This window comes from Alosa pseudoharengus, unplaced genomic scaffold, assembly GCF_046254945.1.
Source record: "Alosa pseudoharengus isolate Yale_2024_CS ecotype anadromous, Long Island Sound unplaced genomic scaffold, YU_APseudo_1.1 YU_APseudo_1.1_scf_23, whole genome shotgun sequence".
Lineage (NCBI taxonomy): Eukaryota > Metazoa > Chordata > Actinopteri > Clupeiformes > Clupeidae > Alosa > Alosa pseudoharengus.
In genome coordinates, this window is record NW_027468685.1 from 7,710,538 (window position 1) to 7,736,721 (window position 26,184).

General features: G+C 45.5%; 1 protein-coding gene across 14 annotated transcripts in view; it reads right to left on the reverse strand.

Annotated features, from left to right (window-relative positions):
* Positions 1-744: 744 nt before the first annotated feature.
* Positions 745-26,184, reverse strand: part of ubap2l (ubiquitin associated protein 2-like) — a 41,481-nt gene continuing 16,041 nt past the window's right edge. For 6 of the 14 annotated variants that reach the window (XM_076301211.1, XM_076301216.1, XM_076301214.1 and 3 more), the window contains 21 exons: positions 25,466-25,501; positions 25,088-25,140; positions 24,857-24,942; positions 24,359-24,542; positions 22,544-22,745; positions 22,020-22,318; positions 21,215-21,393; positions 20,751-20,865; positions 19,831-19,870; positions 18,664-18,859; positions 18,450-18,516; positions 17,817-18,165; positions 15,115-15,203; positions 14,354-14,407; positions 12,545-12,629; positions 11,804-12,024; positions 10,924-11,029; positions 9,147-9,302; positions 5,308-5,375; positions 3,883-4,080; positions 745-2,370 (listed from right to left, as the gene is read on the reverse strand). In XM_076301211.1, the coding sequence (XP_076157326.1) occupies positions 2,275-2,370; positions 3,883-4,080; positions 5,308-5,375; positions 9,147-9,302; positions 10,924-11,029; positions 11,804-12,024; positions 12,545-12,629; positions 14,354-14,407; positions 15,115-15,203; positions 17,817-18,165; positions 18,450-18,516; positions 18,664-18,859; positions 19,831-19,870; positions 20,751-20,865; positions 21,215-21,393; positions 22,020-22,318; positions 22,544-22,745; positions 24,359-24,542; positions 24,857-24,942; positions 25,088-25,140; positions 25,466-25,501 (2,879 nt within the window). In that variant the 3' untranslated portion in view covers positions 745-2,274. The remainder of the gene's footprint in view (positions 2,371-3,882; positions 4,081-5,307; positions 5,376-9,146; positions 9,303-10,923; positions 11,030-11,803; positions 12,025-12,544; positions 12,630-14,353; positions 14,408-15,114; positions 15,204-17,816; positions 18,166-18,449; positions 18,517-18,663; positions 18,860-19,830; positions 19,871-20,750; positions 20,866-21,214; positions 21,394-22,019; positions 22,319-22,543; positions 22,746-24,358; positions 24,543-24,856; positions 24,943-25,087; positions 25,141-25,465; positions 25,502-26,184) is intronic. The other 8 variants (XM_076301223.1, XM_076301222.1, XM_076301217.1 and 5 more) reach the window with 4 other exon arrangements.

The following is a 26,184-nucleotide window of genomic DNA, read 5'->3' on the forward strand; positions in this document are numbered from 1 at the left end:
CATGGGAAGGAAAAACGTAATATTACGTTTTTGGCACTCAATGAGTTAAGTTGACTAAAAAGAGTAATAATAATAATAAAAATATTTTGGAAATTGATCTTAAGACATTAAAGCTGCAGTTGGAAAGATTTGTTGGATCATATTTACTGAAACCGACACTATGCGCCGTCAGAACATAAATCAGCCGGTTTTAGAAAAAAACCTGCACTTCTACTTCCACCTAGAGCCTGTTATTTGTTTAGCAAAAACCAACAGCTCCTAGTTCTTCTAATCCAATCAGAGCAGGGCTGTGTGAGATCTGACTGTCAATAACAGGGTGTGCCCTGATGAGCACAATCTCGATGAGCGGGTGCTCGGTGGTAGTGGGGGAGGGGCATGGGAGTTGTAAACATTCAGAATTTTGGCTAAGTCCCCTCAATCTATCAGACTTGCCAACTGCAGCTTTAAGAACAATTTCCTCTTTTTAGTCAACTTTAGTATGGGTTCACATACTTAGTGGCAATAAAAAGTATGATTGAGGAACAAACCTCTCTATCCACCTGTCAGTCCAAAACAGACAGTATGATGGCAATACCCATTACCCATTGGTTGGGTCAAAGGTAATACTTACAATATGGCTGACCTGAGGAATGGTGTAGGAATTCTCGTTGATTATCCCAGGAGCATCACCGCAGTGATAGGCAACACATTCCTCATAGATCTTTATATAACACCAAACCATCAGAAAAATTCACCAAACTCAAATGATGTACAAGAATAAGTTTTTCTTAAAAAAGACATTCACATCCAAAATGATGAAAATGTCTTTTTCCTGTTTATTTACGTAATATTTATAGATATTTTACAAAATAAAAAACATATGAAACAAACAAAAAACCCTAACAAGTCTGTGAGAATCTGAGAAGGGGGTTTGGGAGGAAAGCCATCTAACAAACAAGGACTACAGTACTTGTGTTTTTATATATATATGTATATATATGTACAAGACAAGTTTATCCATTTTAATTATTTTTCTTTAAAACGCACAGTACAAAAAGAAATTCACTGACAAAAAAAGAAAAAAAGGAAAAAAAAAAAAAACATTTTGTCCATTGTAACTCCGCTTCAGGTTCCCAAATAATCACTTTAAATGATCCATTAGGAGCAGGTTGCCATGGAGAATGAAGGGAGGTTTCAAGAGGGAGGAAGAATGGAGGAAAAAAAATAACAAAAAAACACACCACAAGGGTGGCCTAGGATGAACTTTGATCTCTTCAGTGAATAGCATTGCTAGGCACCCTGGTTAATTTAGTTGCATGACACGCACACACGCAAAAAATCTGCGCATACAAGCAAAATGGGAAAGACTACAACTTGCAGAGACCAGATAAATGGCAGGGATCGGGATTGGGATTACAGTTAGGAAAATAAAGAGTTTTTATACATATGAAAGGTGCCTTAGAGGGCTAACAACATGCCCCACATTAACGAGTCCAAGATCAACACACAGGCCACCCTCCACCACGCACACACACGCAGGCAGGCGCACACACACACACACACACAAACACACAGACAAAATACATACACTCTGCTTATACATCTTTCACTTTTATACATCTTTTATATTCATATTTGGTAAAAAATAAACTTCACAACTGCTTTGCCGATTTTTAAAGATCCTTTTAAACCAAAACGGAAAACCAGGTAAAAACTCAAAAAGTAACAAAGAGTGTGTGTTTGTGTGTGTGTGTCAAAATTAATCACCAAGCTCCAGTCACAACTCCCTCACTCTTCAACCACAGAGGAGAAGAAAGAAAGAAACAAACACACAAAGAATCCGACACAGGCATACAGGAGCCGAGCTTATAGACATTCTTTAGAGGTGGGAAGGGGGCAGGCTGGGGTGTAGATCTAGGTACACACAATAGAGAGCAGTTGGAGAGGAGAGTGGGACTTCTGAAACACGGAGAGAAAAAAATCAAATTAAAAAGAAAAAAGCAGAAAAAGCCAGGGGGGGGGGGGGGGGGGGGGGGGAGTCCAAACACTCAACACTCGGCTCTGGAAGTGGCCATTTCCAACCATAAACAAACCCCCTCGGCCTTTAAGACGGCCCCTGCCTCACAGCACCCCTCGGTGGCGAGTGTTGGACACTGCAGTGGGGCGACACAGGAAAGGGGGCAAGGGGAACTTCATCAGGTTAAAGGTCACACGAGAGGGTGTGTGTGTGTGGGTGTAAGTGTACATGTGTTAATGCGTGCGTCAGTTTGAGTGTGTGTATGTGGGAGGACGTTGTTAGTTTCCTCCCCAGTTGTAGCTGTTGTAAGCCGACTTGGTGATCTGGGATTTCTGTTGGATGGAGGCACCCTGACTGCGCTGTCCAGAGGCACTCTGAGGAAGAAAGAGAAAAAACAAGACGCGACACATGAGCAAAGACGGGACACATGAGCAAATTGGACTAATCACCCAGGACACACTCAACCTAGCCTGGTCCTACCAGACTCTCGTACATTTCATAATGTACAGAGCCTGGCCACTTTCCATTGCCAAGCATTAACTTCCTAGAAGGCGAATACTCTGTTGAAGTTTAAAACTATTGGATCTGCCCAGAGGCACTCTGGATCTGCTATAACCAATCGCTAACGTTTGGTCGTGGCGTATGTCTGGCTCAAACTAGCGCACGACCTCAACGTCATCGTTCTCAGCCACCCCCTCTGTTCGCACATATATGCGTTTTTTGATGTAGCCAACATTTTATGTAGTCGCCGACATAAAAAAAAAATGCTGTTATATTTCAGCAGACAGATATTACAGGTAGGCTATAGACATATATTTACTTAGGCTAGGCCAGCAACATACGCTGGAGAGATGCAAACAGATCAACTTCACGTGTATTTCCTCCTGATTGCGAAAACGTTTGTTTTCTTTTTCTGTCGGTCCGTGGTTCCTTCATAAATTGCGCAGCAAATTATCAGACGAGTGACAGAAGCACCGGTCCGCGCATAATTTGACCAGCCGTCTTCGTGTCCATAGTTTGTGAAACGATGCTGCGTCCGAGCAGAGATTCTAAGCCCAACGCAACTCCAAAAAGGAGGACAAATGAGCGTCCGTATGTTTATGTTTAAAATCCGTATGTCCGGCCTAAATCCGAACTTATGGCCACCCTATCGCTAACTGGCCTGGCCTACTAACTCTCTCCCTCTCACTCTACCGCTCACGGCTACCTGCGTATCTCTCAGTCCTCGGCTACACCACGAAAACGTCAGGCATATTTTTACATATTCTAACCGTTTTCACACCTTTAATGACACCCGTGAAAACATCTTCACTCTGCAACCGCTACACTTCCTCCAGTAGCCTTAATCACTTATACAGTTGCGTTTAAAAAATACACGAAACCGGGTGGAGACATTTCACTCTCTCTATCGCATTCGCCGGCGGTCCCATAGCCTACACAAATTTAATACCTCCTTTTCGAAAATTCAAGACATTCCAGACTTTTTTAGGCCTTAAAAACCGAAAGTTGTATTGAAGACTTTTTAAGGATCCGCGGGAACCCTGGAAAACACGCGAATATACCGAAATCCCAGACAACGTACTGAAGGAAAATGAAAATTGAGCGGAAGTACATAAGAGGGTGGAGCCAGGCTACACTCAACCCCCTCTTCCCCAAACACTGTGTTGCTATGTACCAGGCTTGTGCAAAATTCCAGAATTGAATTGAAACTGGCTCTTAAATTCCAATTCAATTCTTGAATTTCACTTGCATTTCAATTGAGGTAGCAAACAGGAAGCAGAATTGCAATTCGGAATTGTGCACAACCCTGGTATGTATGCTGCTGAGAAAGACATTAAAGAAGTTAATTGAAGATGAACAGGAAGTGACATCTAGTGGCAACGCACCTGCCCATCCTGCTGCATGTGGTGGTGCAGGATCTGAGAGTGGGGCTGTTGGTGGGGGGTCAGGATGTGCATGAAGGGGGCCGGGGCGTAGCCGGCGGCAGCCTGGGCGTTGATGGGACCCCCGCTGCCCAGGGCTGACGGCAGGCTAAAGGGGGCCGTAGGAGTGCCTGCATGGAAACCCTGCTTCTCAAACGACTGCTGAGAGGTGGAAAAGAGAGGGCAGAGGGGGAGGGAGGGGAAACCTTATGAATACAACAAACTTCTATAAATAACCCCCCCACAGACAGCTTCCAATACATATTCACTTCATTACTTTTTGGTCTTCAATGAACACAGAGGCATGCACACAAAGTATCACACACACACACACACAGTATCAATCTAGCTGTCAGCAGGTATGAATTGGCAGGTTTGTAAAGGGCCGTTCACACCACGAAGGACAGACGGTCAGCATTTTTTTTTTTAAATCATTCTTAAAATTGCTCTGAAAGTGATCCTCAACGATATCCTTCTTCATGCCGTTATCCTTCTTGGTGTGAACAGCCCTTAACTGAGAACGGATACACTCTAAAGCGTCCAGCATACTCGCCACTCCCGACCGGTAGCGCGACAATGTGACGTCACAGAAGCGCCGTAACCATTTATACTCGCGCGTGTGGTCGCGACACTAGTTGCAATATTCTCCTGAAAAGAGGTGTCGCTGTTGTGAAAAGACTAACGCTAACTACGTTACACAGCAGAAGACGCTGCAGTAAGAAACACTAGTAGCTAGCCTCTGTGATGGTACTTCAGACTTTGGTTGCTGCTATTCACAACTACCATCATCATTATCATCTAGTTTCCAAGGTGTGTGCACAGGTAGATCGATAGATAGATAGACATATAGATAGATACTTTAGTCATCCCAAGGGAAATTTTAATAATTTAAACAGTTTAGTTAGCTGGCTAGCTAGCTAGCAGCTGGCTGAGTTTGTGTAATTTCCTGAAGTGGAAAGAGATTTTGTTCAGGCCTTAATAGAAATCCTTTGTCTGAAAATAAATCGTTTCTATTCTTTCCTCATAATTCCATGTGTTGCAACTCTCGCTGGTAACTTTGTTAACTTATCCAGCAAACTATTAAAAATTCACAACTGTAACAAAACACTGCAACTCTCGCTTGCTCTCGAACTAGTCCATCTTCCTGTTTCCGCTTTGTCGCGCTCGTCTGAAAAAAAAAAAAAAAAAAAAAAGAGTGCTGTGCTACCTCGCGCTACCTAGCTTAAATCCTGGTGCGGCAGCAAGATCTACGTCATTTTGACGTCACGTTGTCGCGCTACCGGTCGGGTGCGTAGAGTATGTAGAAGCCTTTACGGACTGCCGATGCACGCTCATGTTAGTACAGGTGTGTGGTTGTTTGCAGTCGATACTGGCGCAGACGAGTCTCACCTGCGTCTTGGTGTAAACAGATCCCGAAATGTCGGGAACCCCAGTGTTGCTGGAGGTCACGGACACTCCTAGGAAACAGAAAGAAGAAAGCAGTTATACATCCGATTCAACATCCTGGAGGGTAGAAAACACTACCATATATGTTGGATTTGTGTGTACAGCACTTCAAAAGCGTAGTGATAAACTGCATGAACCAAGACAAGTCACAGGTTGATGGGAAAGAGACCTAAATATACAAACTAAACTTGTGTAGCTCTGGAGAGAAGGGAATGATGTCTACAGGCTGCAGACATTACCTGGGGCCTGTACTACAAAGGGAGCTTAACCTACCCAGATGTAACCCAGGGTTACTTTGTTAAACCAGGGTTGACAAAGCCTGGTTATCTTAAGTGGTGTTAATCGGTACTACGACGCTGATTATGAAGTTGATTTGTTGAGCCGGGGTTAACCTCATTGGAGTTTGTGCGCGTTCACATAAAAGGGGCGGGTTGCAGCGCAAATCACCACTTTCAGTGATGACGCGTTCACCTTATTTTGTTGTTGGCAACGTATTGCAGATCCTAAATGCCTAAAAGTAAAGTTTTATTTCCACATGTTCTTCAAATACGGAGGATTAGTAGCTTGCGGAATGTATTTAATGAGTTGAAATAATTAAATTACTTATTTTGAGTTCATAGAAATGCCTACAGATGCAACACAATTTAGAAGTGGGCATATAGACTACAGTAATAAGGATAATTGAATATTTAAGTAGCCCCATTGAGTGATTTAGTGTAGGCTATGCCTAGTCCTGTGAACATTTCAGATGCAACACCATTGCCAAACGCACATGGCAGCAGGTGAAAATGAAACACAAACACATTATTCAGAATAGTGGTTTATATAGTCATAGCTTGCATTAATATTTCTTAATTATGAAAACATGTAGGCCTATGCTTATAGCCTTCACTTGGCCTCTGTTTTACAGCTAACAAGAAAAAGGTGTCTTTGAACACTACTGTAAGGCACCAGAGTGTTTTACAGTAGCAGAGGAGTTGGCCATCGCAAATAATAGTGGAAGGCCGATTATGGAGGGGGTTGAGGGAGGCATTCGGTCGGATTCTGGTGCTGTGGAAATGTGTAGCCTTTATGTGCAGGGTACAGTAATATGACATTCAATTCAACAAGTTTGTTAAAATGGTGATTTTTATTTATTAGGCCTACTGTAGGCTATGTCCGATTTATTTTAGGCTATTCTTGCTCAGATGTTCAGCATACTGTAGGCCTATGTCCGATTTATTTTAGGACATACAGTATTCTTGCATCACCGATTGAATACATGAACGTCCACGTACGGGCATTGCTATGAGACGTCTTCCTAGATCATCTGACAAAGATAACGAATTCCCTCGGCTGACAATCTATATCTTCATAGAGAATATCGTCCGGGTAGGCTATATATATTTTCTGGCGGTCTCTAAAACCCCTCGCCCTGTGAAGAGAGTCCCTCACGATTTGCGCTCCAATGTCGTATGGATCATCCAGGTACGCCGACATGTCTCGGGAGAAATTGGAGGGGTGGTACTTATAAAGGGTGTGGTTAACGGAAACCTCGGGTTAACCAAGAACATAACCTGGTCGGAGCAGGTTTGAGATGCAGCGTAAATTGCCATGGCAGCATACCTCGGTTAAAACCTATCCACCTTTCATAGTACGGGTTAATCGGGAAGTTACGCCACACGTGATCAAGTTACTCTCGAAGTTACCCAGATAAGCCAGAAACCCCGCTTCGTAGTACAGGCCCCTGCTCTCGCTCTTACACACACACAAAACCACAATCACGTTGCAGAAAGTTTTTCCAGTCCCTCTAGGATTTTGCAAATCCAACCAATCCCCGCCAATTCTGGGCGACCTTGCAATTTTGTCCAATCACCGCAACTTTTCCTCAAATTAAACCAATCATCGTTGTTTCCCCATGACATTTTACTTACCACAACATTGCCTCGCACAGAATACACTAGAGACCACCCTATAACTTGTTCGTTCCTCTGCAGTTTTTATGTCAATAAATAGAAAGCTAACGTTAAGTTGATCTACTTACTTGCATCTCTCAATCTGGTGTCGCTAACTTACCATAGGCTATGAAAGTAAGTTCATGTAGGCATTTGGGTTTACTGAGATTTGAGTAGGCTATACAACCCCATTGGCAAACTTTCACATCAGGAGATGTCCTTGTTGACTTATTGGCACGAAATCAGACATTTTAGGCCACAACAATCTCAAAAAAGGCCCACGAAATTCTAGAGGGACTGGTTTTTAAAAGAGCCTCTTGTGGTTCTTTTGAGTGCAACCAGATAGTCTATCGGATTAGTTCTGAACACAAGATATGACTGATCCCAAAATAGTACTAGGAATATCTATGTCTTGGTGGGTAAACAAAAAAGAAAAAAAGAAAAAAGGCGGTGCGTCTCCTTCAGCAGGCATGGGGTGTATTCACAGCACGGATGTGATTTTCTGCCCTATTCCTAGTTTAATCTTCCATCTGTTATCTCGCATGGCCATAACGTTTGGCTTGGTGGAAGCTGCAGTGTCTTGACGTTAAGTCCTGCCAGCTATATGACCATGGAAAGTAGGATTGGTCACCATAAAACTTGCAACGTGTTAAGACAAACGACTGTTTGTTGGACAACATTAAGACCTATATAAAACATTACAGGACTCAGACAAACTCAAAAGAACAGATAGACAGACGATTAAGCTTTTGTTCAGCATACAGAGCACAACAAGAGATAAATCATTATAATAATAAACAAAGAAAATCAAAAATAACATATATTCTGTCAAACGATGGATATTTAACATCGAAATAAAACTTTTCAAAAAGCCAGAGATGAGTCATTTATAAGAATCAACCTAGTCTTTTGAAAAGTGCTGGTTTATTTCAGTGGGTGACCTTTTTATCACCCATTCTCAAGCTTAGAAATCACTCGGGCGTGGTGGAGCAAGGCTAACGTCACGGATTGACAATCAATCGACCCGGGCTAGATTACCGCCATTGTGAGTCCGTGGCACTTTGGGTATCAGTCAACTTTAACTTTTACCGGTCTTCATTTCTACCAAAATCACCATTTCCCTCAACCTGTCTGGCATGAACACTCAAAAAAAGTATGTGAACAAGAGTTGATGACTGGCATTATTAAATTAAATTACTTAACACTACTAAAATGTGACTTGGTGCTCCTTGTAGACAGTGTAAAATGAATATACACCCCATATTCATTGCTATTAGCCATATTTACATCAAGTTTCCATCTGTAGCCATCACATCACTAAAACCACTAACCCAGAGCAGTTTTTAAACTCAACCATACGATGATTAGCACTGTGGGTGTGAAAAGCTATGCGCCATGGCTGGACATGACAATGAAAAACATAAACATGAATTACAGGCAAGGAATGATTCAGACACGTGACTTTGAGCGAACTGGAGATATAAAAATGATGTTTAAAATAAAATACTCAGGAAGAAAGAAAGAAAGAAAGAAAGAAAGACAGACAGTAAGAGTGAAAGAGAAAAACCAGAGAGAATAACAAGAGAGAAAGTGAGTATAAAAAGGGACAGGAGAGCACAAGAGACCCAGAGGGCCAAAGAGCTGGTTGTGTGAACCCTGGCCAGCCAACCCCAGCCAGCGTGTTGCAGGACCGCTAGCCTTGACGGCCAGATGACCCCCCCCACCCCCATGAGGCTAAGCGCAGTGGTGAGGGGGAGGACCATGACGCAGTAGACACGAGGATAGGGGGGTGGAGGAAGGAAGGAGAGGAGAGGGGTGGTTTGGGGACTGGCATGTGGCGGCACTCACCGACTCCTGGGCCAGTGACCGAGCTGGCCGGCTTGTTTTGTGCGGCTGAAGCGGCGGCAGCAGCAGCAGCAGCAGCAGCAGCAGCCACTGACGTGGCGTAGCCGCCCTTACAGAAATCCCCACTCCCCGCCGAAGCCTGGCCCATATCCTCATAGCCTGCAACGTCACACACACACACAGCCGCAGCCCACAGCGTTAAACACACCAGGCAGGGGGAGGGCGGGAAAGAGGAGGGTGGTGGGGGCTGGGGGGTGGGAGGGTGGAAGCGCAAGAGAGATGAGTATAGTAGGCGCAGCAGGTGAAGTGGGCGAAGGGTGATGTGGATGGAGACATAGGTGGGTGGGGGGGTGAAATGAGTGGAGGCACAGGTGAGACAAGTGAGGGAGGTGGGGTAGACGCGCAGGTAAGGTGGTTGGAAACACAGGTGTGATGAGTGGGGGGGGGGGGGATGGAGGCAAGAAAGCAGCAAAGCAGGTGGAAAGTGATGCCAAGATGAACTACCGATGAGTGGAAACTAATCTAAGACCCAGTTCAGGACACAGAAGACTCCAACTACGACAGGACGACTGATAGAGAGAAAACATGAATATGAAGGAGGAGGAGGAGGAGGAGGAGGAGGAGTTGATGAAGAGGTCTAAGAGGTCTGGAGTCAGAACACGAAAAGAAAACAAACAGCAAAGACGAACTAGACTGCCATGGCTCCGAGGAGCCAAATGAGATGAGAAGGAGGGGGTTCGGATGTTGTTGAAGGAGTAGTTTCAGATGTTGAATGAGTGGGTTTGGATGTTGAAGGAGTGGTTACAGATGTTGAAGGAGTGGGTCTGGATGTTGTTGAAGGAGTGGTTTTAGATGTTGAAGGAGTGGGTTTGGATGTTGAAGGAGTGGGTTTGGATGTTGAAGGAGTGGTTTTCAAAGAGAGACAGGTAAATGGGAAGAGTAGACATAACAGAGTGCAATAAAACGTAGACATGACTGAGCACAAATGTGCAACAGACACACACACGCACGCACGCACACACACACACACACACACACTACATGACCACACGTGCGCGCACACACACACACACACCGACTCATGGATGAGCTGAAGCAAGCGGCGCATGGAGGACCACCTACACCCCTCCCCTGCCACCCCGCTAGAGGTTCCTACCACTTATAAGAGCACAGAGACGAGGAGAGCCAATGATCTGGACCAAAAGGGCTACTCATGACTGCTACTGATGATCCAGTAGCAACTAACAGGAAGAGAAGATCTTGAGGGGAGCACTAGTGTGTGTGTGTACGTGTGTGTGTGTGTGTGTGTGTGTGTGTGTACGTGTGTGTACGTGTGTGTGTGTGTGTGTGTACGTGTGTGTGTGTGTGTACGTGTGTGTACGTGTGTGTGTGTGTGTGTGTACGTGTGTGTGTGTGTGTGTGTGTGTGTGTGTGTGTGTGTGTGTGTACGTGTGTACGTGTGTACGTGTGTGTGTGTGTGTGTGTGTGTACACGTGTGTTGACAACAGGTCTGTTCAGGTCATGACGATCTTTATTTCATGTAATGTGTTTGCCCTAGAAACTAGAGCATACACACTTGAGTCTGCATTAGAAACAGACTAGAGACTGCAATTCCATGTCAGAGACAGCTTCTCTGCTCAAGTTACCGGACTGACGCAGAATGGGAACTACTCTGTGTGTGTGTATGTATATGTGTGTGTGTGTGTGTGTGTGTGTGTGTATGTGTGTGTGTGTGTGTGTGTCTATGTATGTGTGTGTGTGTGTCTGACAGGCGTCTCACCCGTGCCGTATCCATGGGAACCATAGCTGCTGGCCTGCTGGAAGGGCGTGGCTGAGGCGTTCACTCCCACATTCACGCCGTGCTGCTTTGACGAGGTAGGCGCCACCTGAACATGAAGGCACACATCATGGAAAAAAAAAAGAATTGTGTAATATATAAAATTAGCAACAAATATAAAATTAGCAACAAATACCTGTGCACACACAAACATTTTTCACATGCCATACACAGGTCATTCTCCAATAAACAACACTTTGTGACTTACTTCCCACTACATTCTTTTATTCCAGTGGCCTGAAGTCAAAGTCCAATTAGGGCTAGGTAGCCAACTAGCTGTAAATTAGCATTTGCTACCAACAAATCCATTTCATGCTTCTAATGTTACCATACTGCACCATCAATATCAAATAGAATTCTATTAGATAAGCTTGCTTAACAACGCTCTCCAATATTTAGTCCCGATAGTGGTTACTGCTACTTCTAAAACAGACAGTTCCGGTCCTTGGTTATGATTGGCTGAATCATGTACGATGCCATTGTAAAAATCCAATGCAACGTTTCATGTTAATTGACCGCATTTCATTCCATAGAACATGGTTGTGTTTTTTAAACTTCCATAAAACACCGTCCGGTAAACCTGCGGTTTATACACAAATACACAATGCGGCTAATATACGGGACTTTACTGTAGCTTCTTCATATGCAGATGAAAAGTAGTTATTTTGACCAATTCTGGCATATTTACATGGTGTTTTTTATACAATGTTCATTAATATGCATGGTCCCCATCAAATAAACCAATAAATAAAAAAAAATAATAAATATGAAACCCGTACACCCATGAAAGAGCTAAGAGGAGCAGGGGGAGCCCTTCTCTTACCGGGAACATGGCTGGCCCGTACTGGAAGGTGTTAGCCAGGCCGGGGACGCCGGGGTAGTACGGCAGGCTGGTGTAGCTGTAGCCGGGCGGCAGGCCGGGGTTGAGGAAGGGCTGCTGTGTGGTGTGGTGCGTCTGCGTCTGGTTCTGCTGCGGCTGCGCCAGCGTGGTGGCCGGCGCCGGGGACGACGCGTCGCCGCGGCCGAACTTCGACAGGTCGCCAGCTGTTGAGAGACAACGAGCGAGGCCACACCACACACACACACACACACACACCGAGTGAGGCCACACACACACACGAGCGAGGCCACGCAAGAGAGGAGGAGACAGACACACACACACATAAAATAAATATTAATTCATATCTGTTCATTTATCTATCTATTCTTCTTATTAGTGTTGTCATTATGTGCACATATCTATCTTGGCAGTTTCCTGTGTGAGGTACAGTAGTGTAACGGAGACTATACAGGTTAATTAGCCCAGCAGCAGAAGGCCAATAATCACCCAGAACAGGATGCAGGCTTGTCTGCTGCTTTCCATTTACAGAGTATGATGTAAGGGCCGGGTCGACTGATGCATCCTCCACAAAAAATATACAAATAAATAGCCACACAAGGGCTGTCACTTTTTAAATTGATATTTGAACATTCGTTCAAACATGTGAAAAATCTATATTTGAACTACACGGGTTGCTCAGAACCCCGCAGTGCCTACAGGAGCGTTGCTAGGAGACCAGCTTACCTGAGTAAGGGTTGTTGGTCAGGCTGCCTTCTCTGCCCGTCAAAGCTGTGGTGGGTGTGGCGAACGGGGCGATGCTGTAGTAGTCCTGTAGGAACGAACGGGCAGAAACGGAGCTTCACTTCACAGAACAAACAAAGCCATGCAGACGGACTCACACACACACTCTGTGCACCTCTCACACACACACACTCTCTGTGTGCAACTCCAGCTCTCTCACACATACTGTGTGCACCTCCATCTCACACACACACACACACACACACACACACACACACACACACACACTCTGTGTGCACCTCCATCTCACAGACACACACACTGTGTGCACCTCCATCTCACACACACACACTGTGTGCACCTCCATCTCTCACACACACACTCTGTGTGCACCTCCATCTCACAGACACACACACAGTGTGCACCTCCATCTCACACACACACACACACACACACACTCCCTCTCTCTCTGCACCTCCATTTCACTCTCTCTCACACACACACAGTGTGGGAGAAATCCCCAGGATGTAGAAAAGGTAAGTGGCCGTAAAGGCTGTATACGTGTCGCAGTACTAAAGTCCCAGGCAGCCATCAGGAGGGCTGGTGGATATCTGAAGAGACTGCTGATTGGTCTGGCACTCACTGACCCCCTGTGTTGCTACGGTAATGCAGGACAGGGTCAACTGGAGTGCCACACAGAGATGCCTCTTAAACCCTCCAATCCAAAACATAACCAGAGCCCGTCTACGGAGAGCCTCCCCACTCTCTATTAATCCCATACAAACCGAATTTGGCTGCAGTTCACCTAGATGGCGATCGCGGGCGAGTCCAAAATACATGGGGTCCTATGGAGCTACATGGCTACATTTATTGTTTTCACCTATTTAACAACTGAAACCCTCAGATTTTATTTTATTTTTCGCAAAATGGATATGGATTATCAATCAAAAGTGAAATAATCCGGGAGTCATGTCCTTTCGTTTTCTTACAGGTTGGGTCGTTGTTGCCCATAACACGCTAGCATTGATGCTATGCTATGCTATGATCATGCTAATGAATGACGTCATTGACACGTTTGAAAGGCTTTTTAGAACAATTAAGTGACTTTAAAAAATATAACACTCAACCAAGTGTATTGTCTTTGCCTCCCCTTTCGAATACAATATTCAAATTACTTGAAAAAAAATTATATCCCAAGAAAAGTGGATTTTGAGGGGTACAGCTCCATAGACCTCCATTCATTCTGGACTCGCCCGCGAGCTCCCCTAGATGCAGTACCACACCGGAAGCGTTCCGAGAGTGAAGGTTCTCCCCTTATTAGACATTCTCTGACATAACCCACCCTTCTCCACCAAAAGATGGATGGGGATCGGGGCAAAGAAACGATTAATCACATCGGATTAATGTTAGTGTAGTTTAGTAAAGGTTAGAGTTGGACAGACAAGCTTAGAAGCATAAATGTTAATGACTGCTGGGATTTTAGTAGCTTTGTAAGTTCACTAAACAAAACCTGATGACTGACCAAGTGAAACCAAGGCTAGTCAGTTTCAAGTTCCTAGTAAAATTTGCAGGTTTTGCCAACTAAAGGAATTTCTCCCACTACGCATACAGCAAGCCAAAATACAATTGGGGATTGTTTGTTTGCATCACACCGGTTGCATTTTCACATCATACAAACAAACAAACACCCAATGGCCCACCACAGAGCCAGCCAACATACAGACATACAATTAAACATACTAACACACAATGCCCAACTGCATCGCATCGCATCACACCACACACACACACCAACTAAGGCCTGATACTTACCAGTGGTATCCTGGTCTGCAGCATCTGCAGGTCATCGTAGCCGTATACCTGTGGCTGAGATCACAGGGAGCAGACTGCGTTACTGCAACTGGGTTACGCATGCTTTCCTCCAGACCCATATACAGAGAGTGATTTCAGCAGCACAACATAAAATGCTGCGGTGTGCACAGTCTGATCTATTAAAACAACACTATGCAGTTTTTTCAACTCAAAATAACTTCTTCAAACTAATTTTGGATGCTACACTGACTTCTAATACGGAGAATGGCAGGTTGTGCACCTGTGCTGTATCGTGCAGACAAATGATCCATTTGCAAGTAAGAGATGCGTTGGGCACCACCTTAGTTTCTAAATGGGAACCCTGGGAGTGCTTTGAAAATTGCAGGCATGAAGCACAAAATACCAATTCTTGCATCGTTTTGCTTTAATCAGAGACACCCCACCCAAAGGCAAGCATCCATAAAGAGAGAGGGGGCTGATGGATTTCACCACAGGACGCTGGGCTTCTCGTGCGCAAACACATGCACACCCACCTTCCCCATCCCCACTGTGTTACCATGGCAACCGGGATCCAAGTCAGCTGGCTTGCTTTCACACAAGTCAAATAGCCGCATAAGGACCCCCCAACCCCCCCCCCCCCCCCGCCCCTCCCTATTTCACATTAAAAGAGAACCCAAGGTCAAAGCATAGAAAACAGAAACTCAAAACTAAAAAGCACACACACAGATGGCGAAGCAGGCGAGGTTTGGGAGCACACTCACCGGATATGCGTGGAGCAGGCCGGGGGCCATGATGTAGGGGTTGGGTAGCAGGGGGGGCACTCCAGGGGGCAGGTTTGGAGGCGCTTTCCCTGCAGGGCAAAGCAAGCGTTTTTCAGATTAAACGTTTCGCTGTTCGACCTAAAGGCTGGGCCAAGAGATACTCTAGGCTAAACTGAGAGATACTCTAGGTGAAGATGAGAGATACTCATAAGATGAGATACTCTATGTTAAACTGAGAGATACTCTAGGTTAAACTGAAAGATACTCTAGGTTAAACTGAGAGATATTCTAGGTTAAACTGAGATACTCTAGGTGAAGATGAGAGATACTCACAAGATGAGATACTCTAGGTTAAACTGAGAGATACTCTAGGTTAAACTGAGAGATACTCTAGGTTAAACTGAGAGATACTCTAGGTGAAGATGAGAGATACTCACAAGATGAGATACTCTAGGTGAAGATGAGAGATACTCACAAGATGAGATACTCTAGGTTAAACTGAGAGATACTCTAGGTTAAACTGAGAGATACTCTAGGTTAAACTGAGATACACTCTAGGTTAAACTGAGATACACTCTAGATACACTCTAGGTTAAACTGAGATACACTCTAGGTTATACTGAGATACACTCTAGGTTATACTGAGAGATACTCTAGGTTATACTGAGAGATACTCTAGGTTATACTGAGATACTCTAGGTTAAACTGAGAGATACTCTAGGTTAAACTGAGAGATACTCTAGGTTAAACTGAGATACACTCTAGGTTATACTGAGAGATACTCTAGGTTATACTGAGATACTCTAGGTTATACTGAGATACTCTAGGTTAAACTGAGAGATACTCTAGGTTATACTGAGATACTCTAGGTTAAACTGAGATACACTTTAGGTTAAACTGAGAGATACTCTAGGTTAAACTGAGATACACTCTAGGTTAAACTGAGATACACTCTAGGTTATACTGAGATACACTCTAGGTTATACTGAGATACACTCTAGGTTATACTGAGATACACTCTAGGTTATACTGAGATACACTCTAGGTTATACTGAGATACACTCTAGGTTATACTGAGATACAATCTAGGTTATACTGAGAGATACTCTAGGTTATACTGAGATACTCTAGGTTAAACTGAGAGACACTCTAGGTTATACTGAGAGATACTCTAGGTTATACTGAGATACTCTAGGTTAAACTGAGATACACTTTAGGTTAAACTGAGATACTCTAGGTTATACTCTATCTCTAGGTTAAACTGAGACACACTCTAGGTTATACTGAGACACACTCTAGGTTATACTGAGAGACACTCTAGGTTAAACTGAGAGACACTCTAGGTTAAACTGAGAGACACTCTAGGTTAAACTGAGAGACACTCTAGGTTAAACTGAGAGACACTCTAGGTTATACTGAGATACACTCTAGGTTATACTGAGATACACTCTAGGTTATACTGAGATACAATCTAGGTTATACTGAGAGATACTCTAGGTCAGTGGTCTCCAACACGGTGCCCGCGGGCACCAGGTAGCCCGCGGGACGGCTATGAGGCGCCCCCAGCGCACTTTCTAAAAAATAGCCAACAGGTCACCTGCAGATCACGCTCTAAAAACACGCTCCATTGTGAAGTTTTCAATAGATATTTAAGTCTAGACCAGAACCATTTTAAGAATGTATGTAGCCATACATCTGTAACAATAAATTGATATTGGTGATACCTTATAAATTGTAGCTGCGTTAAAATTTAGCCTTTGGCTTCAAATCCGTTTCCCATTCAATCTTTAAACAACAACGGAAGCGGAGCGCACACGCTGCTCGCACGCATAGACAGTAAAGGGGGAAAAACTTGCTTGTCTGGTGTAGCCAATGAAAGCATATCTTTGCAAAAGTTCTGTGGCCATTCCATGTTCGTCAAATACGGTTCTTGCATGATTGTTCAAGGACTGAAAAACAATTGCTTTAGCTCACAGGCCTTTTCTCCTCCGTAGGCAACTGCCGTATAATAGCGCTAAAAATGTTATAGCATGCATGACTGAGCAGGACTGTGCATTACCCTTTTTTGTCAGATCATGGATCATTTCAGGTGTGCAATAACTTTAAAAGGAGTTTTCATATGTTAGGGTGGTGTGGGCGATTACTATTGAAATGTTAAAACCGAATTGTCCACTGAAATCAGAACTTAAACATCCCCTGAATTCATAATGGTGGGTTGGTATAAATTGGGTACAAATTGTAACCCAAATTATTAATTGCACAAAAAGAAAGTTTTTTTGTAAAAAAAAAAAAAAAAAATAGATTAGATTCCCCATGCAAACTTTGAAATGAACAAACTGAACAAAAATGTTGGTAGTGTTGCATAGGTTATTGATATTAAATTTGAAAATACAGTTGCTTAATATATAAAGACGTATAGGCCTGCACAAATAATGATCGATCATTTAAAAGTAAAAATCACATAGGCCTATTATTTAGGAGGACTACCCTCGCAAAAAAGGGGTGAGGGTATGTTTGTTTTAAATGAGTAGCCCTCCATATGATTTCGGGTCTTCAGGTAGCCCTCATTCCCAAAAAGGTTGGAGACCCCTGCTCTAGGTTATACTGAGATACTCTAGGTTAAACTGAGAGATACTCTAGGTGAAGATGAGATACTGTAGGTGCAGCTTCAAGATACTCCAGGTGGCCTGTGGAACACTCACCTGAGGCAGCCGTGCTGCGTGACGAGGAGGCCGAAGCCGAGGATGCAGGGCCGGCCGCCGAAGACGAGACCGTGGAAGAGGCGATCGCCGCGGCAGCGACCTGCGGGGGAATGATGGAGGTAGCGCCGCCGGCAGCGGTGGTCAGACTCATGGCCAGGCTGCTGACGGGGCCGAGGCCCGAGCCCACCGAGGAAGAGGAGGAGGCCGGCTGCTGCTGCGCCGGGCTCAGGGAGACCGCCGCCACGCCCGAGGATGACGAAGAGGAGGAAGGGGGAATGGACGAAGGGCCCACGCCAGAGACTGAGGGGAAGGAGGAGTGGAGGCTGGAGTCGCCATCAACCCCACCATGCTAACGGAGGGAGGGAGACATAGTTGTGAGACTTGTATGTGTGATATATGTTTATATTATTAACTGCTGCTGTAACACCATACTTTCCAAAAGATAAAAGTGCTCAAGCAATAAGAAGAGAATGTTTCTGCTAAATATTGGTCAACTTCGACTTTAGTCATTAAAACACTTGTTACACTGTGTAGAATGACTGGTTTGAATTTCCCCTTGTGGGATCAATAAAGTATCTATCTATCTGTTTATAGGACACGGCTTTTGCAACTCGTTTTAAGAAAGATGCTTACCAGTAGATTTGAGTTAGCGCTACGAACTGAAGATGACGCCAGGCAGTTCTGCTGGGGAGGGAGCGAACTGGAGGAGAGAACAGCACGGCTTTAGCATCTCACACATCACAACTATGATGCAGGTCACACACACACACACACACACCTTTCAGATCAAAACAATATTATGCAAACCAAAGGTCACATCACAAATAATAAATAAATAAGGTCTTACTTGTTGTGTTGGGGTGGGGCCATAGAATTAGCGGATGGGTCTTCGTTGTGACCCATTGTGTTAAGCGACGTCTGATTGGCTGTGGTCAACAAGGAGCCGGGTCCTGACGTGCCATCAGCCAATGAGCCCATGCTGGAGACTGAGGGGGCGGAGACATCTGAGGGGGGCTTCACGGGCACTGCAGAGCCTGCTGCAGCTTCAGGAAACACACACACACATTAGCCCTCATGCAGTGTATGGTACAAACACACACATTAGCCCTCATGCAGTGTATGGAACTACTCATCCAGGCTTAGAAAACACAAGCGAGAGAACCTATACACTGGTGAGAGAACCTATATTGCTCCACAAGCACCGCTGTAGCAGGCAGCTCACTGCGCCGGGATTAGTGTGTGCTTCACCTCACTGTGTGTCGAGTGTGTTTCACTAATTCACGGATTGGGATAAATGCAGAAACCAAATTTTCCTCACGGGTCAAAAGAGTATATATACTTATACTATATCAATCCATATGTTCCTTATATGGATTGATTGATTGATTTTGATCTGGCACGTTCTTATAATGTAGGATTCACTTTTACTAGTATTACGAGATGATTTTATTCATTTATTCTTATATGCTATGGATCCTGAACGGATTCAACTTAGGGAGATTGCATAACATTCCGGGTTTAAAACCGCTGTTCCGCCACGGTCGTATAAAAAAAAAAAACGCATTTGGGGTTTAAAACCGCTGTTCGACCACGGTCGTATATATATATATAAAAAAAAACGCATTTGCCGTACAAGTATCTCGTAATCCCTGTCTGCACTAGGAGGCAGCTTTTGAATCTTAGCTGTATAAAATAGACCAACTAAAGCATTACTATTACAATAGTAATATTACTATTACAGCTATAGAGTGGGGGGGTGGAAGGAACATGGCGGCCCCAGTATCAACTGATGTAAACTGGCGTTGAGAAGCAGCTCCAGCCCTCACACCACAGAGGCCAAGCGGCTCATCACTCCTGGGCCATTTCTGTTCAGACTGCCAGGCAACATTACGGTCCTCACTCACTCACTCAAGCTCATTTGGCCCCACACAGGTGAGAGGAAAGACACTCTAACAGAGAAAGTATGGAACTCTAAAAGATGATCAGGCCTTGTCCGTGCGGTCACAAGACTTACCTTCTAGAGATTGCGCGGTCTGGAGAGAGCTGAACCCATTCTGTGAAGAAAAAGAAACAAAAGGTCACCTATGCTGGATGTTGTGGTGAGTAAAGTACTGTATGTATTTTGGGTGGAGTTTCACAAAGGGACTGCTACACTGAAGAATACTGACACCAACAACGTAACAACTACACACCGCACCACACAATAATACACACCAACAACGTAACAACTACACACCGCACCACACAATAATACACACCAACAACGTAACAACTACACACCGCACCACACAATAATACACACCAACAACGTAACAACTACACACCGCACCACACAATAATACACACCAACAACGTAACAACTACACACCGCACCACACAATAATACACACCAACAACGTAACAACTACACACCGCACCACACAATAATACACACCAACAACGTAACACACACGACCCACAAAAAATAACTGGCATAGTCACAGACACAAAGCAGCTCTGCCACAGAGCTGGTGGCATGAATGCGCGCGCGCACACACACACACACACAGTTTGGGGCAAGGGGGCATGAATGCACACACACACGCGCTCAGCCACAGAGCTGGGCGCATGGGGACATGAATGCGCATGCACACACACGCACACACACTGGGGGCAGGAGGGCATGAATGCGCGCGCACACACACACACACCGAGCTGGGGGCAGGAGGGCATGAATGCACACACACACACACACCGAGCTGGGGGCAGAGGGACATGAATGCACACACACACACCCCGAGCTGGGGGCAGGGGGACATGAATGCGCGCGCACACACACACACCGAGCTGGGGGCAGGGGGACATGAATGCGCGCGCACACACACACACACACACACACACACACACACACACACCGAACTAGGGGCAGAGGGACATGAATGCTGGGGTGGTCACCTTGGACTGCATGTCCTTGTGGGGGGACGAGGACACGGAGGCAGGGTAGCGTCGCGCCTGATTGGCTCTCTGCTCATAGAGATCCATCTGGCTGGGATTTGACAGGGTAGGCTCGCTTAAGAGGAGAGAGAGGAAGAAAGATGAATTATCAAGGTTTGAAATTTATAGTGAGGTGTGAAGACCTGTAGAAAGACAATCAACCTGTCCTTAAAGGGTCAAGAGGTCATTTGGCATGAGGGCCAAATGAACATTCATTCCATTAACATTTGACTACATTTTGTAAACATTCAATTTCGACGCCCCTGCATGTTGGCAGAGAACTACCTCCTACGATTGTTTACAAGTGTCCATCAAGACAAAACTGTTTGTAAACATTCACCTAGGTTTGAATGTACTTCTGGTGAAAACCTCAACATATTGTTACTATGAGCAAATCTTCCTGTGAGGAAAGAGGACATAAATACCTGCTGCCACTTGTGTAGAGGCTGTTCTGCGACTGGCTGCCGGGGGTTGCCATGGGTACGGTCGCCTGGGCCTCGTACTCTGGAAGAACCGGTTCTGATCCGAACTGCAGCGCTCCAAACTGCAGGTTGAGTCCCGAAATGTCAGCAGAGCCCGGCATCTCTACCGCCAAAGATGGAATCTGATGAAATCAGAACAGGTTACACTGTTAGGTTACAGGTTACAGAGTGTGCACTACGGCACCATTATACAGACCTATAAAGTGCTTTAAGATTGTTTAGTATACCCATTCATTTCAATGACCAATGGACCTTATGCACGGAAGGCTGTTTAGGCAGCTCATTTATTTCCGGTGAAGCCAGGTGTGATGTAAACACTAATTACATTAACAACAACGGTGGCTACATGGACTCTTGGGTGTTGAAACTAATGAAACAGCACATTTGGATTTGGATGTTTGGATTTCTGTGCGTGTTAAAGTTGCTATTATTGGGCAAACAAGATATTCAGTCTCGGGAGTGAACATATAAGGAGCAGAATATAACCGAAATATATGAGCTGACTAAAGCCTTCCGTGCATAAGGTCCATGCTATACTAGCTACTTTAGCCAAGGAAATGGCAAGAGTTGCATTGTGCTTCTGACAACACTAACTAGCTGAAGCTAGCCACCAGACTCCACCACCACCCCCAGTGTGAACCAACCTTAGTGGTGATGGAGGCTCTCTTCTTCTGTTGCATTGTGCTTCTGACAACACTAACTAGCTGAAGCTAGCCACCAGACTCCACCACCCCCAGTGTGAACCAACCTTAGTGGTGATGGAGGCTCTCTTCTTCTGCTGTTTGAGCTTCTGTTGCTGCTGCAGAGGCAGGGAGGCGGCAGCGTGCGGATCCCCGGCAGGGCCGGGGGACACCTGCTGGCCGTGAGCCCCCGGTTTGGGCGAGGCAGCGGAGACGGCAGGGGACGCGGACGAGGAGGGAGGCTGATGGGGCGTAGCTTTGTCCTGCATGAAGGCGTCCATCATGGAGGCAGAGGAGGAGGAGGAAGGGTAGGGCTGGCGCTTGGTGAAGGGGCTGTGCACAGACACTTCGGGGCCTGCCTTCAGATCTACACACACACACACACACACACACACACACACAGAGGAGGGGACCATTACAACAGATGCAACACACATAGCCAGAGGATGCTTATGTTCTGGACAGGACATGCTGAGCGGATTGATCTCAGCAAAAGGAATCCAAGAGAAACTGACCGCTGTGTGTGCGTAGGAGGTTTTAACGGAGTGAGAGGGGTGGGGTGTGGTGTGGGTTAGCTTAGCGGTTAGCCTACCATACTGGCCCAGAGAGCTGGAGCCTGTGTCCCAGGAGGAGGGCCCTGTGCTGGGGGGAGCCGGCTGCGAGTGCTGGGCGGCCAGCTGGGCCAGCGCCTGGGCCGTCTTGAACTGCTCCAGGAACTGGGAACCGCTGGTCGGGCCGCCACTGGCAGCCTTGGGCTCGCCGACCTCCCCGAAGCCTTTGGACAGCATGCTCACCTGCAGGGAGAGGGAGAGAAAGGGAGAGTGATGTGATGTGGGAGCATGATTATTTTCCAGAGCATGATGCCAAACTGTTAAACTAAACAATGGGGGGGGGGGCATGTGATAAGGTGACTTGAGATAAACTGTGTTTGTTTTTGCAGAAATACCTTAGAACAGATCATGCTTTCAGACTGCATACCATTTTTTTTTTTTTTTTTTTAAGTCATGTTTCAGTGGCCAGTATGACACACACACACACACACTTAATTTCTGCATTCAACCAATCCATGGGGTAGTCAACAAACACACACTAGGGGTAGTGAGCGCACACACACACACACACACACACACACACACACACACACACACACACACACACACACAGAGAGTAGTGGGCAGCCACTCCTCCAGGTGTCTGGGGAGGAGTTGGGGTTAGGTGCCTTGCTCAAGGCCACTATTTTCCTGCCGGTCAGGGATCGAACAGGCAGCCTTTTGTCCAGGAGTCCATTTCCTTAATCAGTAGACCACAGCTGCCCCTTTTAGTTTCCATGGGTACCCGTCCACACGCTAGCTTTATCTACCATGAGATATGTAAATGTGTTTGTGTGTTTACGTGTGTGCGCAGAGCTCTGGCCAGCACTGGCCACGCTGTGAAATGATTAATATCAAAGAACAGACTAGAATGGAAAATGCAGAAAGCTGGATACCTCTCCACATGCTAGCATTATCTACTGTGAAATATGTAAATGTGTACATGTGTGCATAGACGGCTGAGCAGCACTGAGCACGCTGAGAAACGATTAATAACAAAGAACTCAAGACCACAATGGAAAATGCAGAAAGACTGGGTACGTCAGTCTCCACACGCCAGTATTAAAGGTGTTATCAACGATTTCAGGCCCAAACATAAATTATCACATTCATCTAATCTTTCCTAACGATCCGCTAGCTGTCTGCCCCATAAGCAGGCCGTCTCTGTAGGCAGCCTAGGCAGAGACTTTCTAATGAGGAGACACAGCACTCAAAAAACCCTCCATAGAAAAGCATGGGGCTAGTTTGTAACGCCAATATGGTCGTTACTACACATATCACACCCCTTACTCGGCAAAACGTCGACATGTGAATACATTGAGTCAATCATGTGGTGTGATGTGAATACATTGAGCCAATCATATGGTGTGATGTGAAAACATCATGCCAATCATGTGTTGTGATCTCGCCGCTGGAGCAAGATTGGTGTCGTGAAGCCTTGCGCACACGCATTTCATCATGGATGCCCGATGAGTGCCCAAAAAGCGTTGCCATATGGCCGCCGAGTGGAGGGACTTGCCTAAAAGGACTTTAGCCTAGGCTCCGGGATCTGTACACAAAAACAATTGCTACCAACAAGGGTTGGCAACCAACTCAAAGGCAAAATAAAGTGTTTCAACCAATAACCCGACGAGATGCGCGTTTAGGAGAGTTTTAATTGCACGGGAGGGAGTAGCGAGCTAGCGCTCTGTTTTGTTTGAACATAAACAGAAGTGACGTATCCCCGCTATCGCCGATCCAACCTGTACCGTGAGATATGTAAATGTGCATAAGTAAAAGTGTTGCTGATGCGTGTGCATGCATGGAGCTCCACTGACCATGCTGTGCTGGTTGTAGGAGGAGGTGGCGGGGGGCTGGGAGAGGGGGGTGGCCTGCTTGGAGTTGCTGAAGACCAGGGACTGGGGGAGTGACGGAGGCTGCTGGGGCTCCATGGAGGCGGGGTCAGGCTCGGCGGAGGAGGAAGAGGGTGGGGTCTTACCCAGAAGCACAGCCAGGTCAATCCTACAGGAAGCCCAGAGGGACATACAGTTAGCGTTCTTCATGTTTATGATATAATGCAATTAGTTACTTTGCTAAAAAGCAATGGGGTAATACATCTCAATTCTATGGAGTGTGTGAATGTGGGTGTGTGGCAGGCTTGTGCAAAATTCCAGAATTGAATTGAAACTGGCTCTTAAATTCCAATTCAATTCTTGAATTTCACTTGCATTTCAATTGAGGTAGCAAACAGGAAGCAGAATTGCAATTCGAATTGTGCACAACCCTGGTGTGTGGTGTGTGTGGTGTGTGTACGTGTGTGTGGACACATTACACACCTCTGTCCAGCAGTGATGGTTACGTTCTCTTGAGGGAGAGGCATGGAGGCCACACTGGAGGCAGTGAATATCTTGGTCTCTGAAAGCTACAAGGACAGAGACATACGGAGATGAGACTACAGCAGCACAGCACCAACCTCCCAAAGAGTCTGAGTACATCAATCAAATCAAGCAGCGTGGACTGTATACTCTAGAAATGCATTCATGTGTATCTCTCTCTCTCTCTCTTACGTCTTCATTCCAGTCCTCTGTTCCCCATTCCTCTGTAGCAGTTCTCCACGCTCCTGTCCAGAGAACACATATACATTAAGCACACACACACACACACACACACACACACACACACACACACACACACACACACACACACACACACACACACACACACACACACACACACACACACACACACACACACACACACACACACACACACACACACACAGACAGACAGACAGACAGACAGACAGACAGACAGACAGACAGACAGACAGACAGACAGACAGACAGACAGACAGACAGACAGACAGACAGACAGACAGACAGACAGACAGACAGACAGACAGAATATACAAATCTTCATGCAGGTGCACATGTATTAGTGCTCACCAGGAGCGGAGTCAAATTTGGCCGTGACCTCCATTCCTGTGGAGGAGGAAGGGAAGAGAAGAGATGTTGTTAGAGCCTCGGCAGGGGACAGCACAGCTATCAAGGACACACTCCACAATGGAGCACTCTAGCAACAGGGCAGCACTCAGACTAACACTACTTAGTAAGGGTGGGAGACAATATCGATTGTGATATTATACGTTGTGCTGCACCATCTTTTCTCAAAAACGCTAGATTTTCTAATTAATAGCCTACATACACATTGGCACAAAGTGGCTAATGTACGATTGCATTAAAAAAGTAAACTTTTTTCACTGGGAGTATGTAAGGGCTGCAGCCTAAAAAAACAAAACAAAAACAGCAATGCATCACCATTTATTTAACTCTAACCCTGTTTTATGATGCATAGCAGATTCTTATCAGGTTTTTGCCAACTCACAGCCCTACTACTTGCTCAATATGGTTTGGGTGAGGCCTAAGGGCTGGAGGAAGGCAAGGGTTGGCCTCATGAGGGGATTTATCAAGGGCACGCTGCAGTGGAGCAGCCTAACAACAGGGCCTCAGGTACAACATGGAGGATACAAATACAGTGTCTGACCGATATAGAAGTGGTCCGAACCCGGACTAAAATACAGAAATAAATATAAAATGAAGGGAGGAGAACAAACAGATATTAACAGAAAGAAACAAAGGGATGTAGGAGAAATGAGAGACAGGGA